The sequence below is a fragment of the Equus quagga genome, chromosome 9, assembly GCF_021613505.1.
Source record: "Equus quagga isolate Etosha38 chromosome 9, UCLA_HA_Equagga_1.0, whole genome shotgun sequence".
NCBI classification, from domain to species: domain Eukaryota; kingdom Metazoa; phylum Chordata; class Mammalia; order Perissodactyla; family Equidae; genus Equus; species Equus quagga.
The window spans coordinates 15,100,682-15,123,289 of NC_060275.1; the positions used below are offsets into that span (position 1 = coordinate 15,100,682).

Here is a 22,608-nt window from a genome sequence, read left to right on the forward strand (position 1 = left end):
ATGCTTATAAACACCGGAGGGAATGAAGAGCAATAGAATGATAAAACCTAAACGATTAGTGAAAAAAGGTTTGAAATACACAGAGAATTAAAACACAACAGCTACAGTCTATAAATCAGGAGGAGATAAATGAAATTACAGCAATTGACAGTCCTCACATGGTTTAAGAAGTGGAACAATCAATATCAGAACTTCATAAATTGAAGATGTGTAATATAATCTCTAAGGAAACCACTAGAAGAGTCAAGAAACAATGTATAACTATCAAGCCGAACTGAAGAGAAAAATAATGAAAAACCACCCAAACAAAAGAAACGAGTGAAAAGGAAACACAGGAAAAGTGCGACAAGGAATAAATAAATAGTAAAATGATAGGATTATAGTCAAATATATCAGTAATTAAATTAAATGTGACAGTGATTTAAAAATACACAAAGACATTTATGTTTTAGGAATTAGATACCTACTTTACAATGGGACTTTTCCCAGTATGTTTCTTGTGGATTATGGTGTGTTGTAACACATCTAGAGTAGAGAGAAAAACAATTTATTATACAAAATGCTTCTGGAAAAATCCAAAAGAATGATGCTACTAATTTATGTCACTATGACAGTGTCGACAGACCGTGTAGACCACTTCTAAGCATTTTTCAATACAGAAAATTCCTTAAAGAAGCAATTTTTCAGGGATACAATAAAAGACTGAATTTCCTTAATATTTAAGGAAATATTCTCTCAAATGTGTTCCACCTAATAGCAAATTGATTTTGCCCAAAACTATGAAAGTCTAATATAAGCATGCCACCACAAACTATAACATTTCATTTTGGGCTCTTTTTTTAACCAGTGAAAAAACAGAGTGTCTCAAATATTCAAAAAACACATATCTATTACTATAACCAACACCAACGTATCCACCTCTCAGATATCACTATATTTGCCTCCTTTTTTTTAAGAAACACAATTTATCACAGAAACAAGTGACAGCCTTCCTCCATTCCATTCAACTCCTTCCCTTTACAGAGGTTAATTACTCAAAATATTCTAGTGCATGTTTTTATTTTAACTACCTTGGTGCTGCATGTTTGAATATACGATAAATATCTTTCATTTTAACTGCCACCCAACACGACTATGCCACAATTTACTTATAACTTTATTAACATTTAAAACATTCAGGTAAAATACCCAGGTATTTGCTATTTCACAGAATGCTGCCAAGAGCACCTGATCCCTGAGCACACTGATGATGATTTTCATAGAAGCAGAACTGCTGGGCAGCGGCTTAAAATTCGTCACCTCCAATTCACCACAGTGTCCAATTTCTGTCCATAATAGTTGTACCAATTTATACTCCCATCAGCAGTGGATGAGAGTTCCCATCACTTCATATCCTTGAAAATGTTTTGCCAATCTGAGGAGTGTGAAATAAAACCTCATTGTTTTTAATATGCATTCTCTGGATTACTTGTGAAGCTGAACATGTTTAAAGGCCATTCAAGTTTCTTCTTTTATGAACTACCTACCTTTTGCCCATATTACCATCAGACTGATTTTCTCATTGATTTTTAGGAGAATCTTTCTATCGTTTGAATATAGTGCTTATCTGTAAATATCCTGCAAATGTCTTCTAATTGTCTGGTTTCTTGTCACATGTAAGTTCTAATTTAGATTGGCAAGATCTCCACCATGGTCACGCTTTGCCTTGTCAAGAAGGCCTTATCTTCCCGGATTATTAACATTTAGAAGTTTAAATTTTACAGTTTATATATTACATTAAGTTTTATTACATGTAAGTTGTAATTCACTTGAAATTTTTGTCCATGATGTAAGTAAGATCTAATTATATAATATTTTTTTGATTGGGGAGCTGGCCAACACCATTTACTGAATAGTCTGTTTTCTCTCCAATTATTTGTAATGCCACCCATCACATTCCAACTTCCCCTATGTCTGTTTCTCAGCTCCTTAATCTGCTCTAGTGGTCTGTTTACCTGTCCCTGTGCCAGTTATCAGGCAGAATGATTTATTCTGGTGAATCAACATTTACCTTCTTCTTGACTTGAAGCTTCTGAAGTGTCTTCTTTTAAGTGTTCTAATATCTTAGAAGTTTTCAGAGAGGATTGTAAGTTACCTGCAAGAAGTATTCAACACCATTAACTTTCTAGGAAAACTACAACAGAGACAAAGAAAACAACCGTAAAGCTTACTTTCCCCTCAAGGCTGATGAGAGTGGAGAGTTAGTGGTAAAGAGAACACTTCCACTAGTTAGGACCTTTAAGAAAGCAAGATGACACAGCACTGAAAGCTGGACTCAGACTGGGGACCCAGAATCACGGAGCCAGCTCTTCCTGTAGGAACCAGGGGACTAGCACAAATTTCTTCATATCTGTCAGTGCCATGTGCTCAAGTGCAAAATGAGGAGACGGATTTAGATTGGTGCTTCTCAAACATCTGTGGTAAGGTTTTTTTTCTTACTTAAATTTCCAATCTGTTGTGAACAGTTACCTTTGTAAAATACAATAATAATGTTGTGGCAATGTCAAATCACTACAAAAGTCTCTCCACATCTATTCTCAGTTTCTGTTCCTCTATTGCAAACCAGTAACAAGCAATTTGTGGACGAGCACTGACTCACAGACACATTCTGATAGCACTGTATTACTTCTCCATTAAAATACAGACCAGTGAGAATCAGAGTTCAACATTTTAAGTCATTTAGAAGTTGAATATTTGTTTTCTCAGTTGTCAGGATATGTGAATGTTGCTCTCTATCCCAGGGGGAAAAGAGGTAGAGCTGTCATTTTTTCAAAACAGTAAGTGCAAATGAACTTTGACAACGTGTTCTTTGTTGAAACAACTTGGACACGTGTGAACATTATCCTGACCAGATTTTCTACAATCTCAAAACATGTACTTTAATATATTATTTTAATTTCAGAACAATTTGATATCTTAAAACAAAATCTACCAGCCTTTTTGGCATTGCTCACTTAATTTAAATACTGCCAAACTCTCAAGATGAGTTTACTATTATTCATTTATGTACTACTTACTTCGGTGAGTTTTCCTGAGCAGTCTGTTAATCTGAATGAGAAGTTTAACTTTGTGCTTCAATGCCTTTTTAGAATTAAAGAGATGCTATTTATAGATCTTCATTAAAAAGTAATTACACTTGGTTCAAGCAGTTAGGACTGGTTGTTAAATCTATACAGCTCTAGAATGATCAGTATTCTCTTTAAAAACAGCTACTGCCACTATTCAGACATAAATTTAACCCTGGAGTTATTCATCTTGTCTTAGTCAACTCATGAAGAGTCATAAATTTTAATTGCTACTTAGCCATTTAAAACATTTAAGGCATATATACATATACAATTAGAGAAACTTTAAAAGTTAACCTATATGTCATAATATCCAATCATATTTTTTTCCCTTTTTCTCACATCTTGACTTGAGAAAATATGCATTTTCTTTCCCCTTTAGGTACAGGAAAACACAACTTTGTTGAAAGCAGAAGGATTTAAAAGACAAAAAAATACATAGCTGTTTGCCATAGTGGCTGTACTTAAAGTTAGCAGAAATTCTCCTAAAGCATACATATTTTGTTACTGGCAAAATATTTGCTAAAAAAGGCAGCTGAGATAGCTGTGCATACAACTAAACATAAGGCAGATTATGATCAGTGAGAGCAAAACTGAACTACAGGAACATAATACAAAACTGAGAAACCTTCATGAAAGAGGTGAGGTTCCAACTGAGTCTTACACAGATGTGATTTTAACAGGTTGTGACAAAAGGAAGGATATTTAAGTATGGGTACAGAATGAGCTGAGACACTGGGACAGGAAATGGCAGGGTGTCCTGAGTGAATGCTGAGCCTGAGGGATGAGAAATGAGGCCCAAGTACGCTCCTGACAGGACTTAAATTTCATACCAAACATTTAAGGTTTTGAATAGAGAATTAACCATCAAATTGATCTCTGAGATAATCCTGGGACAGGTCAAAGTACAGTGAGAAACCAGAATCTGAGAAAAGAGGCTTTGCATGGTCTATGCATGACAGAAAGGCCTAATAAACAACAAGCTGATTGCTAAGGAGGGGTAAAAAGGAAGCTGCCCTTTGTCTATCATGGTTCAGCCTTTAAATGACTGAATGCAAAGAGGAAAAGTGAGAAGAGTAATATAATAAGGCTGACGTTTCCAGCCTGGGAGGCTGGAAAGTTCGTTATGGGAACAAGGCCCATGAGAGGAAAGGCAGCATCTTTACGAGCCGTCGCCCAGCTCTGTCAAGGAACGTAAGGATCCAGTGTGTCCACGAGTCTCACAGATACTTGGCCTTCGCCTTGGAATCAGTCTGTTTTGTTACATTAGCTTTTATACATTATTTTCTCTAAAACTGAAGCATAAAACTCATTAAAAACTACAAATATTTCTTAATTGTATGTCAATCTTCCTTGGCTTTAACTAAAATGACAACCCCATACAAGACGGCGTGGTAAAGCAAGAAAACCAAGCAAGAAAAACATCAGATTTCTACAGAGAAGCGGAGGGACGCTTACTGAGGCTGTGTAGAGGGTCTGATGATATGGACTGAAAAAAGCTGTGTACTTTCTGACTCTGTAGAAAAGCTTGTGATGAAGTTGAAAATAGCTGCCTGCATATGAAAAGAAAAGAAATTTGTTAATTTCATGTAATATAAATCCACAAGAGTCTCAGTTAAGACTGTAAAGCAAACTTAAGTGGCAGTTTAATTCAGCTATAAAAAAATACACTGTTTTCCCAGGGAAAAGAATATTTTCTAATGTATTTCCCATAGAAGGAAGTGAATAAACGTCAACAAAACTTATTTGCAAGAAAACAACAAACAGTCTTATTTTTAATTTAATATAATCTAGTGGTAAGGTTTCAATTCTGGCAAAAAAAAGTGTATTATTTCAGCCTTTTGCCCAAGTGGTCCAACAGCCGCAGTTCTACTCAGAAAAAGAACTGCGATGTCTTTACCCTTCTTCATAGGTGTTACTTTTCATCATCTGGCGGTACACCATGGAGGAACCTTCCCCGACGAGACTGGCAAGTTTGGAATGCTGCGGTCGGGTTACTCACAAGTTTTACTACATCCTGAGGCACAACTAACTGACAATTCCTTTCAGTGTGTATCATAGTATGATTCTAAGCTGTTATCTTTGAAAACAAGCTTTCCCCATATTTTATTAATGTAATTAAAAGATTTCAACTGGAGGTCCTCCCTACAAAAGGGACCCTGCAAAAAGATGCATAGTTACAGCACAGTCTAATGGAAAGTTTACTCATAGATCTGAACCCAGCTCAACCACTCAAAAGCTGAATCACCCTAAATAAGTTATCTAGCCTTTCAGCTTCAACTTGCTCATAGGGAATACCACCAAATTCTTCAAGGTTATGACACTCAAATAGTATTCGTAAATTAAACTGCCATCATGCTCAACATACAAATCCCCCCTCCATTAATTCTGAAATTAATTACTTTAAATGATCATTTAAATATTTTAATTCTTAATTTCTCCCCAAGGTTTCTGACCTATCATTCAGATAAATTACAGAATCATTAAATACCATACGAAGAGATGACCCTTATGGGCCAAAGTTGCCTTGTACATCAAGCAAAATTGCTTCTTGATACTCAAAACATGGAGGTAAATTCAATAGGAAGACTAAAGGCGGAAATGAAGAGATGGAAGAAAAATGATGTAAGGAGCTAATCTAAACTTCTAGATCTGAACACATTACCTAAGGCTAGGGATTAAAATCCAAAGGCAGTGGTTGGACCTACCGCCCACTTACATTTACAAAACAACTGGTCAAAAGTACAGGCACACCTTCAATTCAAGGCTGGAGTCCCAAGAAATAGCTCAGACACCACCTACAACTCCAAATAGCAACTGCCTATCCACTCGGGAACACCAAGCACTGCATTTAAGCCACACCTGAGATAAAGGCATGGGCTTGAAATCAGCGTACAGATTAAAGTCCCGGTCCTTTAGTGCAAGATGCAATTACACGTATATTACAAAATCAAAGTGGTCATAAACTACTTAATGAATTAAATGACTAAGAAAAGCAGGCTTACATTTTAAATCATAACCCGAATGTACACCTCAGTGCCATATTTTCATTTTCCTAATTTACAAGGTGTTTGGAACGAAATTCAGTGTGTCTCGTACCAAACCAATCTCTACTTCACTTATGAACTTACTTCCTATTTCTCACTTCCATTTCCCTTCTCCTTTATAACTGCTGCATTTCTTAAGTGACACGAATGAATGATAAATGATAATCTAAAATTCACAAACTGAGAAAGAGTGTCCTAACATCCTATTAGCGGTGTTGAGACCACGGGCTAGCCATACAAATGGACCAAAGATTTTTTTTTTAATTATTATTTATTTATTTTTTGGAGGAATATTAGCCCTGAGCTAACATCTGCTGCCAATCCTCCTGTTTTTGCTGAGGAAGACTGGCCCTGAGCTAAGATCCATGCCCATCTTCCTCTACTTTACACGTGGGACGCCTACCACAGCATCGCTTTTGCTAAGCGGTGCCATGTCCACACCCGGGATCCAAACCGGCGAACCCCAGGCCACTGAGAAGCGGAATGTGTGAAATTAACCGCTGCACCACCAGGCCGGCCCCGGGACCAAAGATTTTTTAAAAAGGGAAGTATCAGAATAAAAATTTTTAATATAATTTTTGAAGAGAAAAAGTCTTTCTAAGGACACAAAACCCTGAAACCATAAGAGAAAAGACTGACAAAACTGACTACATAAAAATTTAATTTTTATGGTCAAGAAATAACGACAAACAGGGCTCCTTTCCTTAATCTAACAAATAACTCTTATAAACCAGTAAAACCAATAAAAAAGTGGAAAGGACTGAAAAGGCCATTCATGGAAAGCGCAAATGGCCACTCAAATACAAATTAAAATGAGACAGTCTTCCTTTTTGAGGCTGGCGAAGATGAGAAATTGAGAGTATTTTATGATTGCTGAGGTGTGGCAAAAGAGTTGCTACCTCTTTAGAAGTAATTTGGAAATACTGCATACTAAAAGAGGCATAACTTTTGACCAAACAATTACAATTCTAGGAATTTATCTTATACCTAAATGTATCCAAATGTGTTAAAAAATATATACATGTGGACATTCACTGTAATATTATTGGTGACAGTTTAAAAATATCTAGGAACAACCAAAATAGCCAAAAAATATACTGGTTAATTTAATTATTTAGGTGCAGCTAAAAATGGAGTATTATGTAGCAAAGAAAGAACAAAGCAGCAATCTTTTTACACGTACTAATGTGTTACCATGTCCAATATATTTATGAAAAGAGCAAGTGGGAGAAAAGTGTGTATAGGATAATTTAATTTGAACGGTAAAGGAAATACTAATTTATAAACTCTGGGTGTGTGCATGCACAGAAAATTTCTGAAAACTTACATGTGATTTTTAAAGAAGGCTACTTCTAGTGACTAGATTTGCAGAAAAGGAAATTAGGGACTTTCTACATAACACTTTCCTTTGCATTATTCACAAACAGCTTGAATTACATCTTTATAGTAAAAAGGCTACCTTAAAACACACAAACACAAAACATGATCATTGCTGAGAACCCTAAAAGCTGTAACAAGGAGTCAGACACATACCTCTTAACTGTGGTCTTGGCCAAAGCCAAAATTCTGAAGGTGACCACTTGCGGATATATTTTCCCTTTAGAAAAACTCAAACTTACAGAAAACTTGCAAATACAGTAAAAAGATTTTTTTTTCCTGAACCGTAAATAGCTGATCTGATGCCCCAACATCTGGTAAGACATTATTATTTTCTGTGAAGACATTCTCCTACAACCAGCATCAGAACACTGACACTGATAAATTACGACCTCCTCATCCTCAGACTCCATTCTGTTTTGCCATTTGACCCGAAAGTGTCCTTTTTATCACAAAGACTCAGTTCAGAATCTTCACTGAATCCAGCTGCCATTCCTCTCTACCTTCTCAGCCCTCTCTCGACTCTCATGGCTTTAAGAGGACAGCCCAGGTATTTTGTGGAACAGTCACAATTTGGGTTTGTCTCATGTTTCTCAAAATTATAGACTCATAGCAGGCATATCACAGGAGTGAGGCTGGTTCTTTCGCTGCAGCCTCTTGTGTGGTGGGTGATTTTGACTGACCTGTCACTCATGGAGTTCACTTTACCAGAGTAAAGTGGCATCTGTCAGGCTTCTCGGCTCTAAAGTTACTCTCTCTCCCTTTCTAATTAATAAGCATTATTTTGTGGGAAAGGGCTTTGATACTGTAACTATACTATTCCTCAAACATTCAATTTATTCATTTATTATTTATTTCAATATTGACTCACGGTTTCCAATTTTATTCAATGTTACTATGATTATTTATTTTAATGTTTGATTTGCCCCAGGTTTGACCACAAGAGCCCCTTCAAGCCAGTTTCTGTGTCCTTTTGACCAAGTCACATCATTTTTGGGGACTTCTTTGCTTTCTGGTACAACAGGCTCATCTTATACTCTTCCTGCTCCAGACCTGCAATCAGCTCTTCCTCCAAGGAGATCCTAGGTCTGATTACTGGAGAATGGTATTAGAAGTCAAGATCTGGACACCAGGTATGCATGTTGCTACTGGAGTGTGGCTGCTTCCAGATCCTTTTAATGAATAGAGCCAGGAAAGATATATGTGTACACACATACGACTATATTTATTTCTCTATCTAGAAATATATCCTGAAAGTTATGAGTTTGCACCAGTATTTTCAATTGCAATCAGAAAACCAGAGTTCATTCTGGATTTCTCCTTTTCCATACTATAACTCCCTTCTCCAATAGAGACCTGGTTCTCACTATTCTAAATGTATTTAGTAATTAGGTCAATCTCCCTGTAGTAATCTATCTCCCATTATCACTGTTGCTCCCTTCCAAGCCCCACGCAGATGCCCTCCTGACCCCACCAAAGCTCCAATGCCCTGCTGGGCCACCCGTCATGTGCATGACCTCTGAAACATTATGCCAGGCCCCCACCACCATCACCCAAGAGCAAATGACTTCCTCACCCCACTCATGTCCCTCTATTAGGGCACAACCACTAAACCTGATGCTGTTGCCTAGCTTGCTCTACGCCACTGAATGGCTTATGACTTAACTGTTCAGGAGGGACAGGGAAAAGAGGACAGGAGCTGGCAACGACTCTTTAAAAATGAACCTAGGCACTGGTATTACTAAGATGAACCACAGTTCAGCATATCTCCTAGAGCACACATGCATCAAGTTTTAAAGTAACTGTCTAAGCTGAAGAATAAATATCTGAGAACATGGAAGAGTATCTTAAAAAACAGTACCAGGAGGGGCTGACCCCGTGGCCGAGTGGTTAAGTTCGCGCACTCCGCAGCAGGCGGCCCAGTGTTTCGTTAGTTCGAATCCTGGGCGCGGACATGGCACTGCTCAGCAAACCACGCTGAGGCAGCGTCCCACATGCCACAACTAGAAGAACCCACAACGAAGAATACACAACTGTGTACCGGGGGGCTTTGGGGAGAAAAAGGAAAAAATAAAAATCTTTAAAAAAAAAAAAACAAAAAAACAGTACCAGGAATAGGAAAAACCAGATCTGTCAGCTATTAATAAACTATGAAGCTCAAATAAGTAAAATGTGATCCCAGAAGAAGAATGACAGATTGATGAAATGAGAAATCCCAAAACATGTTAATATACCTGAGACTGTAGGATAAAGAATCATACAGGAAATAAATATAGGAAAGGACTAATTCATTGTTTGGAAAGAGAAATAAATTTAGATCCTGACCTCATTTGGCATAACAAAATGAATTCCAAAATGATTAAAGGAAACAAAAACCAAAAACCACCACACACACAAAAAAGTACATCGTGTTTCTAAAGTGAGAGTGAGTTAAATCTTTAAAGTAAGTGAAGAATATGCAAGGCCCAAACTTAGAAGTTCCCAAGTGGCCAGTCAGTCTCACTCCTACTCCCCAGGCTCTTCTTCCCGGGAGACAAGCCTCTCTACTATTTCATCACGTTTTTTCAGAGATATTCTACGCACACGAACACATACATATCCTTTCTTTAAAACAGTGACATTCTGATAACTGTTCACGTCTCGCTCCCCCCACCACTATTTCGCGTACCTTTGCTAGCGTTCTTTTTCAATAAAGTGGCATAGTATTCCAGTAATGAACATACCATGAGTTAACTAAGTCCCTATCGACATCTAGCTGTTTCTAGTCTTTTCTAGTCAAAAAATATGACGGTAAACATCCTTAACATTCATCTTTACATGAAAGTGGGAATATGCCTGTAGGATAAATTACTAGAAGTGGAACTATTCAAAGGTTATCTGCACGTAAGTTTTGATAGTACCAAACAGCTTTCCATAGAAATTTTACCAATTCATGCACCTTGCCACCCAGAGTACCTGCCGAACTTTTTGATCCTTGTATATTCAACAGGTTAAAAAATCTCAAGGTTTTAATTTATATTTCTTATTATGAGCATCTTTCACATGTTTAAATGACACTTAAAATCCCAGTTTCTCTGTGCTATTTGCTCATACCTGCTCCCATTTTTCTCCCTGCTTTGGACTACTGGTTTTTATTCTCTTACTGACTTTTAAGAGATTATTTTACTGAGAAAGAAGTTATCGCAAGTATTTTTTTCTGAACTTGAGGTCTGTCTTCACTTTATGTGTATTTTCTTTCTTACATCATGTAGAAATTTGACTTTTGAGTATTCAATTTATGCTTTTCTTTAATGGCTTCTAGGTATTGTATGATATTTAGAAAAATCTCTCATAAACACATTATAACTATGATTTCTTTTTTGCATTGAAATCTTTGAGCCATGTAGAGTTAATTTTGATGTAAGGAATGACGTAGAGTTCCAGCCTAATTTTTTTCCCAGATGGCTACCCAGATGTACCCAACACGAAACAATCTGCGAATGACTTTCTAATCATGAAAGAGATACACAGGAACACAGAATCAAAGACTGAGAGGCTTAACATAATATTTTAAACTTCACTGAAAAAAACTTACTTAACTGAAAAATACTATATTACTAAAGATAAGTTTTCTATTAATATAGATTTCATTTAAAAATCTAAAAAAACTCCACTAAGATCCATAAAGATAAACTGGTCAAGGACAGATGATCTTACAAAATAAATAAATGGCTAAACTTACAGAAAGATACTGAATTTCACTAATGATGGAAATGAAAATTAAGCCAATGAGATAATCGTTCACCCATCAAATCAGGAAATATTTTTTTAATGATACTGAAAGCTAAGCAAGCTGTGGTAAGCAGGCAAGTTCAGACACTGGGAGTGTGTGCTGCTATGCAGGAAAGTTTTTCATAAGAAAAATGATAACATATATCTGGGATCCTTAAAAAGAATCATATACTCTTTAAATCAGTAAATCAATTTCAAAGAATCTCTCCTCAGTTAATTATTCATAAATCTTGGAAATGTTTTAAGCCCAAAAATGGTCAAAGCTTTATCTTTAGGGGAAAAAACCAAAAACTGAAAAATTAAAAACAGAGAAATAAAGGACTAGACAGCCAGATGGGATATATTGTGTAGTCAAAAACACTTCTGACAAATTAAACATAAAAAATGTTCACAATTTGAGAGGAAAAACAGGATATAAAACTGTATATCTAGTATTACAGGCAAAACAAAAAACAACTAAAAGACAAAATAAAAATGTCAATAATAGCTGAGTAATTGTCTTTTTATTATTTTTCTATGTTTCCCAAATGTTCTATATAGAGCTTCTGTTAGATTTATCATGAAAGCCCCAAAGTACCCAAAATTCAATGATTCTATATGGAGCACTTTGTATAGAAACATACTGAATAAGGTTGTATTATAATTTTATCACTCTAAATCAGAGCAATACGGCAGTCAAACTTTGAGTTCACTACTGGTCAGCCATGTGACCTCAAGCAAGGTGAGGACCTGGGTTTGAATCTGAGGCCAAGAAGCAAGACTGTCTGGCTGGGGATAAAGCACACACTGAAGCCGGCACAGACAGGGTAACAGCACATGCCGACTTGCCCCTAAAGATGCACATTCTGTTGCTTACCACACCCCAGAGGCTGCCATCTGGCATCCTTGCTATCTCTGCCAGAGCAGACCACCAGGCTCATGTTGACAGACATGCCCACCCCCCATATCACATCTGCAGAGCTCCCTCCTGACCCACTTCTAGAAGCATGGTCTGAGCACTCACCACTCTCTACGGCCTGCTATTCCACGTGTGCTCTGTGCATCACCAGCATCTCCTGCAGCCTACTAGAATCTCAGAATTGTGCCCACCCCAGTACTATGGAGTAAAAATCTGTACTTTAACATGATCCCCAGGGATGCATATGTCCAGTGAAGTCTGAGTTTCACAGGGGACTCAGCAACTCAACCAACTCTTCCTCATCATCATCACCCAACCTCTCAGCTGGTCTCATCCCTGGAACGTGCTCTGTAACCACTTCCTAGACCCAGCCCCTCCCATTTCTCCTCCTCTTTCTCTGAACCCTCACACTATGCCCTCTGAGACACCCCAAATATTCAGGCTCTTCAATGAACGGAGCCCATACCCCCTTATTCTGACTAAAATCTTGCTAGTCCCTGGGATCCAGCTTTCCTCATAGCCCACTCAGGTGGACGGTGCTCACGTCCCCTCCTATCATGGGCAGGCTGTGAGGGAGGAAGCACTCCTGTCAGCCTGCCATTCGGCCACTCCACCCTCCAATTTCACCTAGTCTAGTCACGTGGCAACCTGCAGGTCACTCTTCCATGCTTATATTCAGTTTTGTTCCCGGCCTCACTGTCTTCTCTACTCCAAGACTTCCATTGTGTCGTGGGACTTCAAAATTGGTACGGGTGACCACTGAACACTCCAGGCTCTTTGCCCGGCTGTCTTTTTCCCCAAGGACTTCCTCCACCTCCTATCTTATTAAGTCATTTACTTTCCATAGTCACACCCTGGACCTTGTCATACAATGAAAACACTCTCCCTCCCAGATTTCGCCTTCTCTCCATTGAGGAGCAAACATTCGTCCATCTTCCCAGCCCCACCCCATCCCGACCACACTCACTGGGCCTCTCACTTAGGAGAAGAGGTCCCTACATTAAATGATGCACATCTCTGCTCTCGTTCCCTCTGCCTCAGCAAGTTGGCTTCCCAAATTGAGCTGTCTTAGGTTCAGAGGGCAGATAAGAAGAAGTCTCACTTAAGCCTTGACTCTAAGCTGTATATGCTCCCACGGTGCTTTTACTTATTTTACTTATTAATAACTGCAAGTTTCCAGTAAAACAGCATTTGTTTCCTTGGCCATGAATCCTTAATTTATCTCTCCTAAAGGGAAGCCCTCTGAGAGCGGGGAGTGCAACAATTCCCAAACCACAATTCAAATCTCTAGCTTACAAGGAATTCGTTCATCTCAAAATTCTAACCTAGAACATTTCACACTCTAATTCCAACTGGATTCTCTCTGCTTAATTACTTGATTTCTCCCATGATGCCCGCTCTCCAACTGCAGTTCACTCTGCTCTATCAGACTCATCCTATTTTCACCCTATGAACCTAACTGTCCATCATTTTTAAAAACTTAACACTTCTTCCTAAATTCCCTTGTCCCACTGTCCTTTTGCCACATCAAAGAAACTGGTTATCCAGGACAAATCCAACCCTCTGCTTTCCTAACACGTGGACCTGAACTGCTGGAAAGATAAGACCAGTATAGGACAGACCAGTACCACTATAATTTACTGATCTTCAGCCTCAACTGGACTCTAAACCTCATCCAGCTTACTAGGATTCCTTTATCATGTTGTTTTCCATACCCTCACACGACTATTTTAAATCCCTCCTACTCGCAAACATTTGATCCCGCACCCCCAATCTACCCCATCTCGAGCAAATCTCTTACTTTAGAAAAAACATAAGCCATTAGGCAAGAGATCTCTCAACTTCCCGTCATGAAATAAGTAAATTTACCCATATCCATACCCATCCTGCCTGTGCAAGGACCTTGTGCCACCAATTATCCGCCCTTGCCTATATCTTCATCTCTTCCCCTCTCTATGGGTGCACAGGATGCTCTGGGAGCTAACCCAAGACAAGGTTTGTGTGCCCCTGGCAGCATATTTAATGCTCATCTCACTAAACCCATCTTTTCCACCAGCCCATCAACCTCACGAGGGCAAAGACCCGACTTCACCACCACTGGATGTCAACCACCACCGCTGTGCCTCAACTACCACATCTGTAACTTAACTAGTACTGCTGTTCCTCAACCACCACCGTACAGAAGAGCAGGCGTTGAGGAAGTGTGGTTTCCTTTCACCTTCCCACTCGTTGGCCTAATCTTACTTGACAACTTAAAACAAAAAACATCTCCATCGTTGAGATCTTGGACAAGGGTCTCTTTCAATAAATATTTTATGGAGAAAATAAGTTTCACTGAATACTTGCATATTTTAGAAGCAATTCTTTATGATGTCAGAGAGTTAAAGAGTACAATGATAAAAGAAATTAGTTTGGTGTCTCTTACTATAAGTCTAGACCTAAATAACATATGGATTAAAAGTCGATTTTAAAAAGTACTGCAGAGGGGCTGGCCCATGGCCTAGTGGTTACATTTGGTGTGCTCCACTTCGGCAGGCCAGGCGTGGTTCCCGGGTGCGGACCTACAGCACTCATCAGCGTCCATGCTGTGATGGCAACCCACACACAAAATAGAGGAAGACTGGCACAGACATTAGCTCAGGGCGAATCTTCCCCACAAAAATATTTTACAAATAAAATTTTTAAAAAAGTACTGCAGAGAAAGAACTTCTATGATCTCCCTTAAAACTCCATTCTAAGTCCTTGGGACAGCCCGTGATCCAGCCTATGACGTTGCTGCGATGGCACCAGTCAACTGTTACCTTAGGACGGGCTCGAGATCAGGGTGTCGCCGTTCTTCCCTCTTCAGTGAACCCTGATTCAGGGCTCTTAAGATGGTCTTGTCAAAAGTCTCTGAAGACAATTCCTTTGGAAGCTAGAACAGAAAAACAGCATAGCCAATGTTAAATTTCTCACTGATAAATATGTTAAAAAGCAGAGGCCTAAATGGAAGATAAATGCTTCCTGCTCAGTTCCTTTTCTAAATCTTCATGGCACAGTGCCCCACACTGAAGCAGCACAGCTTCTTTCACCAGGAAACACAGCATCTGCCTTCCGGGTACCCTTCAGGGTTCCCTGAGGTGCAGAGCAATCCAGCAGCATTCAACACGCTTCTGGGACACGCCTGCATACCCCTCACCTTCTAAGTTCCACAGGCCACACCAAAATGACACCCACACCAAGGTTCTACAGTCACAGGGAACATTTTGCAAAGCACAGCTAGTATTATTTTTATCCTCAAATAGTGTTCTGAAAAGTGTTATCTCTGCCTTTACAGTTATCACTTTTGTGCCTCTGTTTTACATCTGAACCTTAGGCAATGTCAGACTACCAGTGCCATGCATCAAATAAAGAACTGGGTGTGAAAGATGGGGTGAAAACTCTCAATCTTACTTAGATAAAAGACACTAATGAAAGTTTAGTAACCTTTTCCTCAATGTGATGGAGGTGCCCTCGGAGCAATGTACAAGAAACCACAAAAAAATCATCACTTTGCCAAGAAAATTTTTAAATTAAAAACAAAATTTTAAGTCATTTTCTTCATTAACTAGCTTGCTTTTAAAACTCCTAGTAAATTGATTCTAAGAGTTTCAAGAATTCAAAGTTTTAAATTTCACTTTTGGTAACTAGTCCTTGCAATTAACTCCTGAATTACTGGCACACTCACTAAAATTAAGAGGAGAAGGGCCAGTCCCCTGGCTGAGTATTTAGGTTCACGTTAAGCCCAGGGTTCACCGGTTTGGATCCTGGATGTGGACCTACACACTGCTCATCAAGCCATGCTGTGGTGGTGTCCCACATAGAAGAACTACAATGACCTTCAACTGGATATACACCTATGTACTGGGGCTTTGGGGAGAAAAGAAAAGCAAAACAAAGAGGAAGACTGGCAACGGACGTTAGCTCAGGGCCAGTCTTCCTCACCAAAAAAAAAGCATACTTTAAAAAAAAAGAAATACTTAAAAAAAAAAAAGAGCAGAATCATTAACAGTATCTAAGGAGCTGCAAGAATATAAAAACTATACAAATTGTCAGTTTACATATTGATCTTTAATTGGAGAACCAAAAAGTCTTCTTTTGACAAATAAGCATTTTGAGTCAACAATTCAGAAATGGACACTTTCCTGAAGGTAGCAAAAAGAACTAAGATACCATGTCAGAATGAAGCTCCTCCTGGTCCTTTTATTAACCTGGTAATGCTGAGGGCTCTGCTGGCATTCCACTCACCCACTGGGGAAATCATGTCCTCTGACCACAAAACACGTTCTAAATCTACATATTTTCCAAACAAAGAAATGACTATTCATCTCAATATTTACACTTTGATAATATTATTTTATTATAGATTTAGGACACTAGGCATATATCGTATTATCCATTTTAAACACGATTTCTCCTAAATATCTGCACAGCTAAAGAAAACCAGCTTCAGTGGAGACGTCTACTTCAACTACTAAATCACTGATGGCTCTTCTAAACACAGGAAGGTGAGAGTATATAAATGTTCACCTCGTCAATGACTGTTCACGTGACTGGGCAGAGAGCAGATATGCAGTCATTGGTATTTGCAAACTGACTTACTTTCAAGTGGTTTTTATCTCCAATTTCCAGGGACTATTTTCGGGCCTAGAGGAAGGCGTATTTGCTAAAAATACAGCCTCAAATCACATCTCTTCTACTCTAGTCACTCTTAAGAATTTTCTCACCTCTTGGGTCTTCATTCCAGCATACCCAACCTCTACCTCCAGAGCTCGGGCTCAGCCTCAGCACAAGCTCAGAGTGTCTGGAGGCATTTATACCTCACTATGACAAGCTTTTCTTTACAAACATGGAAGCCTAATGGACAACCGTCTACAAAACCTCACTACAATTTATTTTAATTCTTCTGGTTCATTCGCCCAGTCAGTCAACAGATATTCAAACTCCAACCCTGTCCTAGGCACTGTTTTAAGCACTGTGGCGACAGCAGTGAAAGAACAAACAAAAATCCTGCCTCCGGGGAGCTTCCATTCCGGTAATGAGAAACAATGGACAGCACGTCAGATGCAGCTGCTAAGCAGCAGCAGCAGGGGAAGAGGCTGGGAGGCAAAGGACAGAGGCTGCTGTTTATATGGCAAAAAAGGGTTTGAAAGCACTGACCTCAAACTCACTCTTCCACCTTACAGCAAACAGTAAGTGCAGTTAAACAGCATCCACAAAAGTTAAAGGTTGTGAGTATAAACAGGTTGTCAAAAGGACAGCTTTTGCTCTTAACTTTTGTAGATGATTTTAAAAGGAAAAAAGGATATATGGTAAACTTAAAAGGATACTTTATAATAGGCAACTTGTTTCCACAAGTACACAATGTTGACAACTATTTCATATAACTTGATAAGGAATTTGTCCTATTTTAGAAAAATAACTATAATCAAATGTCGGCTAAGCAGAGGGACTGTTAATTACTGTGACTGTGAAGAGTGAACTATTTATTTAGGGCCGTATTTTTCTTAAAGCGCCGTATTTTTCTAAGCTTTTACAAAAATTGTGACTGAAAAAATGAAATCCATTAAGACAAAAAGTAGCTGAAGCTAAGGGAAATCCAGTAGGAGAGACTCTGCCAGGGTGCCAGGCCCAGGCTGGGTAGGGGTCCGTCATGTGCTCATTTAAGTCTCTTCGGCACAGGCGACAGGCAGTAGCACCCCCACCCAAGCGCGTCAAGTAACTGCTCGCCAGGTAGCAGTGCTTGGACCCCACTGCGAGGGGGGGACTCCACACTGCGAGGTATTTCAGCCTTAGCTCTATCTCCCCGAAACTTACCCTCCAGCACCTGAATTCTGTCCTAGAAATGGCAACGGAACAAAGGGAAATGAAGCATGTTGCTCTCTGATCCAAATGAATCCTGCTCACGATTACTTGCCCTAAACTTTGATAAATTTATTCTATCCAGAGACAGAAAAGTCTGCAATAAGTAGGAGATTTCAAAAGTGCTTGTGTGGGGTGGTGTGGGACAGCCCTTCCCAATTTCTGCAACAGGCAGAACGGTAGCCAGGAACTAGTTTCTCCTTTGGGGGCTGATGGCCCTCTTCCCTGGACAACAGTGCTCACACACTCGTTCCCTTCCACTATTCTCTCCTTCTTCACCACGCTGTCTAAAAGCTGACATGTCATGTGCAGATGACCTGTGGTGACTAGACATTAATCACCCCCAACCTTTACATGCAGTTAGGTCACTAGTTTGAAGTGGGAGTTCTCAGCCCTTAACCAAGAGCACCTAGTTTAAAACAAGCCACAGGGAAACAGAAATATTCAAGTCGTCCCTGGGTGTTTTCACCCAGCAGAGCTAACACTGTGGCAGTACCTCGAATTACATGCTCCTCGCGGCCAGCATCTACCATGCTGCTCAAAGCTCTGTAAGCTGATGACAGGCTCTTTCAGCTTTAGGAATGAATAGAGACTCACAAGATCGGAAAGAACCTATTTAGGGTGACAAGCAGACAACCTAAAAATCAGCACTGTCCTGAAAATTTCAGTAGGTTCAATAATTATGTCATACCTTTACCCAAAAGTTAGTAATTGAGTTGGGAATGTTTCCTGTTTCGGGACCTTCTGCTTTATTTCCCTATTAATAATAAATTTTAAAATATTCGCCTACTGAGAAATAGTAATTTATTGGTTAACCATTTAAACCCATTTCCACTTTTCAATATGTATCTCTACTCACATGCTTTTCAATAAAATAAAATTAATATAAAAGAAACAGGCAAAAGTTTGAACAAAATGATCTGAGATACTGTTCACATCCGCAAGTCTGTATAAGATGTTTCCATTATCCCTTATTCTCAACACTTTGGAGATTTTACCTTGGGAGAAGTCGATGGGAGGCTGGAGCCCAAAGAAGGAGCAAGTGGAGACATATTTAAGGAAGCTGAGACAGGGAGCTGAGAACCACTAATCAATGCAAACAAACTTCACCTCATTTCACAGACACACTTTCAAGGGAAGTACCTTGTAAGCAGCAACCAACAATACACATTTCAGCAAGGAACTAGGAATAAGGTTCCACTTTTTAAAACTGTGGAAAAGAAAACCTTTCATCATTACCGTATACTGGTAATGTAGGTAAGAAAACTTATGTTTAGAATAACACGACGTTTTCTACAGCTGATGTTCATGGAGAGTTCTAAGCCAACCTTTACATATGTGTTTTAATTTTCCTGGTGTGTTTTAATATTGAGGTTTCTGGATTCTGTATGTTAGGTAAAAATTATTTTAACAACAAAATCTATACTTTTACCTTCAGTAGAAATTCCTGTAGTTCTTGGTGGGTTTTTGTTACTGTTGTGACTGAAAGATCAGACCAATTTACCTGATTAAAAAAAAAACACACATATTATATGGTTATTCACAGGCAGGAACTGGCTAGAAAAGAGCCATGTGTAAAACAAAGGACCTTACTTAAATTTTATTAAGATTAACAATTAGAAATATTAAGTTAATCTGGCATTGTCATAATTTCTTCAAAACTGTTACAAGTAACTTGTATGTTGACATTCTACTCAAAACAATCTTAATAACTCCTTTCGAATTGCATGGTTTTTTTTAAAAAGCTGTGTTTAAAAAAATGTGACTATATTTTAGTAGATTTTCAGAAAGGGAAATGCCTTACATTCCTTTTTGTGAGGTTGCAGGACACTACAACGACACTTTGACAGTACAGATCTATGCCCCAAGAAAGATAAAAATTCTATCTCCTGGAACTTATTAAATACACATTCTTAAGAGAAATAACTAGACTTTACTGCCCCTCTTTGGAAGTATCATACTGTATTTTTATGGAAATTTATAGTTTATGAATAGATTTCATCCTTACCTTAATTCTTTAAAATCCTATTAAGGTGAATGGGGCAGGTATGACTATCTCCATTTTCAGATGGAAAAACTAAAACTCAAAAAGGTTAACTTACTTAGATTTGACCCTAAGTAAGTAAAAGAGCCAGAACTGAATCTATCATGTGCCTTACCGCTTAGGACACTTTCATAATTCAGCAGACTAGATGGTGGCCCATGAATAATTTCTACTTTACAATTATCTGAGCTAAGAAAATACTTGAACTATACTAATATCTAAGCCTTATCAACTAACCATATCATAATTAATCAGATACTTAAAAATATATACAAAATTTTATCTAGCAACCCTTTGAGCAACCCACAAGCAAATATCCTTATTAACTGGCACATCTTTTAAATGATTTTTAATTATTCAAAAGTTTGTTGAGTAGTTACTTGGGTCAGACACTGTTCTCGGTGAAAGGGATACAGGAGTGGACAAGACAGCCGAAGTCTCTGCTGGCTGAGGTCAAAGTTTAGTGCTGGAGACAGAGCAAAGCAAATGAATATGAAGATTCCCATCAGTGATCAGTGCTCCAAAGAAAATGAACAGGGCATGGTGCAGGAGCAGGGAGAAGCACACAGATGGGTACCAAGAAAGATCTTGGACGAGGGGCCAGTCTGTGAGCTGAAAGGAGGTGAGCTGTGCCATGGTCTGGGGACTATCATTCCAGAGCGACGGGACAATGAAGGCCTTAAGGAAGGAACAAGCTAAGCACTCCAGCAACAAAAGGAGAGCTGGTGTAAGTGAAGGAGGAGAGCAAAGTGTGGCTGGTACCACGTATTATAGAACCGTCCACTGAAACGTGAAGATAAGGACTTAAAATTCGCACATCGTGGATATTTCTCCCACAAAGCAGAAGCCAGAGTTTTGAAACTCATTCAACAAATGTACTAAGCAAGTCAGAGATGGTGTGTTGACAGAAGATGAAGATTCTCACACTCCATGATAATAACCTACTAGAAAGAAAAAACATGTAACCCAAATATAACAAGTGAAAGGTGAGATAACAGTATACCTTAGATGAATCAAAAAGTATTCTGCTGGAGGACCAGAAATGACTTCATGAGAAAGGTACAGCTAAAGTTTGGCAAACAATACCTTCGGGGAGGAACTGAAGCGAGGAAGCACAGAAACACGGAGTCATCCCATTAGGCCTCCAGGCATGTGCAGTCCAATCTTAGGAGGAAGGGCTAGACAGTGAAGCCCAAGCAGGGAGGAATAAGGAAGACGTGGACAAGGAGTCCACATTACAGTCAGCAGGCAAAAAGGAGATTTGGGGAGTAACAGAGCTGGGCTCTAAGGCTAATCAGACAGCTGTGTGAAGGGCAGAATGACAAGAGAGCTATCAGAGATAAGAAGACAAGGCAAGAAAGGTGCAGGAATAAAACTGCCGCGGAAAAAGAAGAGGAGGAGAAAGATATCAGGGAAAACGATCCCAGGAAAAGACAATGCCCATGATCTTGATCTTAAAATACTGGTGAAAATGTTGACTTTTACTCTTTAAAGATGTTTCTTACACCTTAAATCTAAGGCTATTATTTCTCTTTAATAAAACTGTCAGAGTGATTTTAATGTGATACAATTTTAACAACTTGGCAAACCATGCAATATATACTGAAAACAGTACATTCCCTCAATTAAGACAAAGGTACACATATGTATAGCTTTTCTTAAATTAACAAACCTGCCATAAGTTTTTCCAAAGATCAATTTTCATTCTTTCCAACTCATTTACCATAGGATATAAGATATCTCTGGGGGTGAGAGTAGCTTACTTTGAAGGTGTACTCCCAATATTTGTCAGCCCTTTTTCTCTGGACTCCTTTCAACATTATCTTCTCAATGTGCACAGCTGAAAGAAAGAAAACAGGCTGACTTGTTCTACAGAGACTAGACACACATTCCAGTTACCCAACTTGACAAATGCTCAACGATTAAGCTATTTATCTTCATCTTTACTCCCAGCCCTAAATCATGAAATAAAACAAAAAACCTAGAAACAACAGCAATGTGCCATCCATCCATGCAGTAACTTTTTTTCTATAGCCATTCAGTATGCTGAGTGCCTAAGTAGTTTCAGGCACTCTGCTGGACACCAAAGATAAATAATAAAAGGTGTCTGCAGTGAAGATTATTTTTTTAGATGATAATCTTCAAAATTGTTTGTTATTCAGATTACCACAAATATAGCACTTAAATTCATTCAATTATTTATGAATAGCAGGTGTAAACTAGAAAATATCCAGCTTTTTTAAATTGGAAAAAAAAAATCCTTCAAAAGTAATGTATGAAATAGAAATTTCTTTCCAATTGGAAACTTAAAAATTGTTTTTCTCAAATGTGACCCTTAATTTCATATAATGGTAACACAAACTTAACATTATAATGAACTATGAAGGTTCACTGTAGCAAAATTTTTTACAATTTACTATACAGATAAAATAGTGGTCATAAATTACATTAGTGACTTAAGAACAATTACTCTGAACTGAACTAGAT

At 38.6% G+C, this 22,608-nt stretch overlaps 1 protein-coding gene across 7 annotated transcripts in view; it reads right to left on the reverse strand.

Annotated features, from left to right (window-relative positions):
- ZCCHC2 (zinc finger CCHC-type containing 2) overlaps positions 1-22,608 on the reverse strand; it is a 58,118-nt gene that overhangs the window by 20,997 nt on the left and 14,513 nt on the right. For all 7 annotated transcript variants that reach the window (XM_046671504.1, XM_046671505.1, XM_046671507.1 and 4 more), the window contains exons 3-8: positions 21,885-21,961; positions 19,510-19,581; positions 14,999-15,111; positions 4,563-4,657; positions 2,051-2,134; positions 468-525 (exon numbers count right to left, since the gene is read on the reverse strand). In XM_046671504.1, coding sequence (XP_046527460.1) covers positions 468-525; positions 2,051-2,134; positions 4,563-4,657; positions 14,999-15,111; positions 19,510-19,581; positions 21,885-21,961 — 499 coding nt within the window. The remainder of the gene's footprint in view (positions 1-467; positions 526-2,050; positions 2,135-4,562; positions 4,658-14,998; positions 15,112-19,509; positions 19,582-21,884; positions 21,962-22,608) is intronic.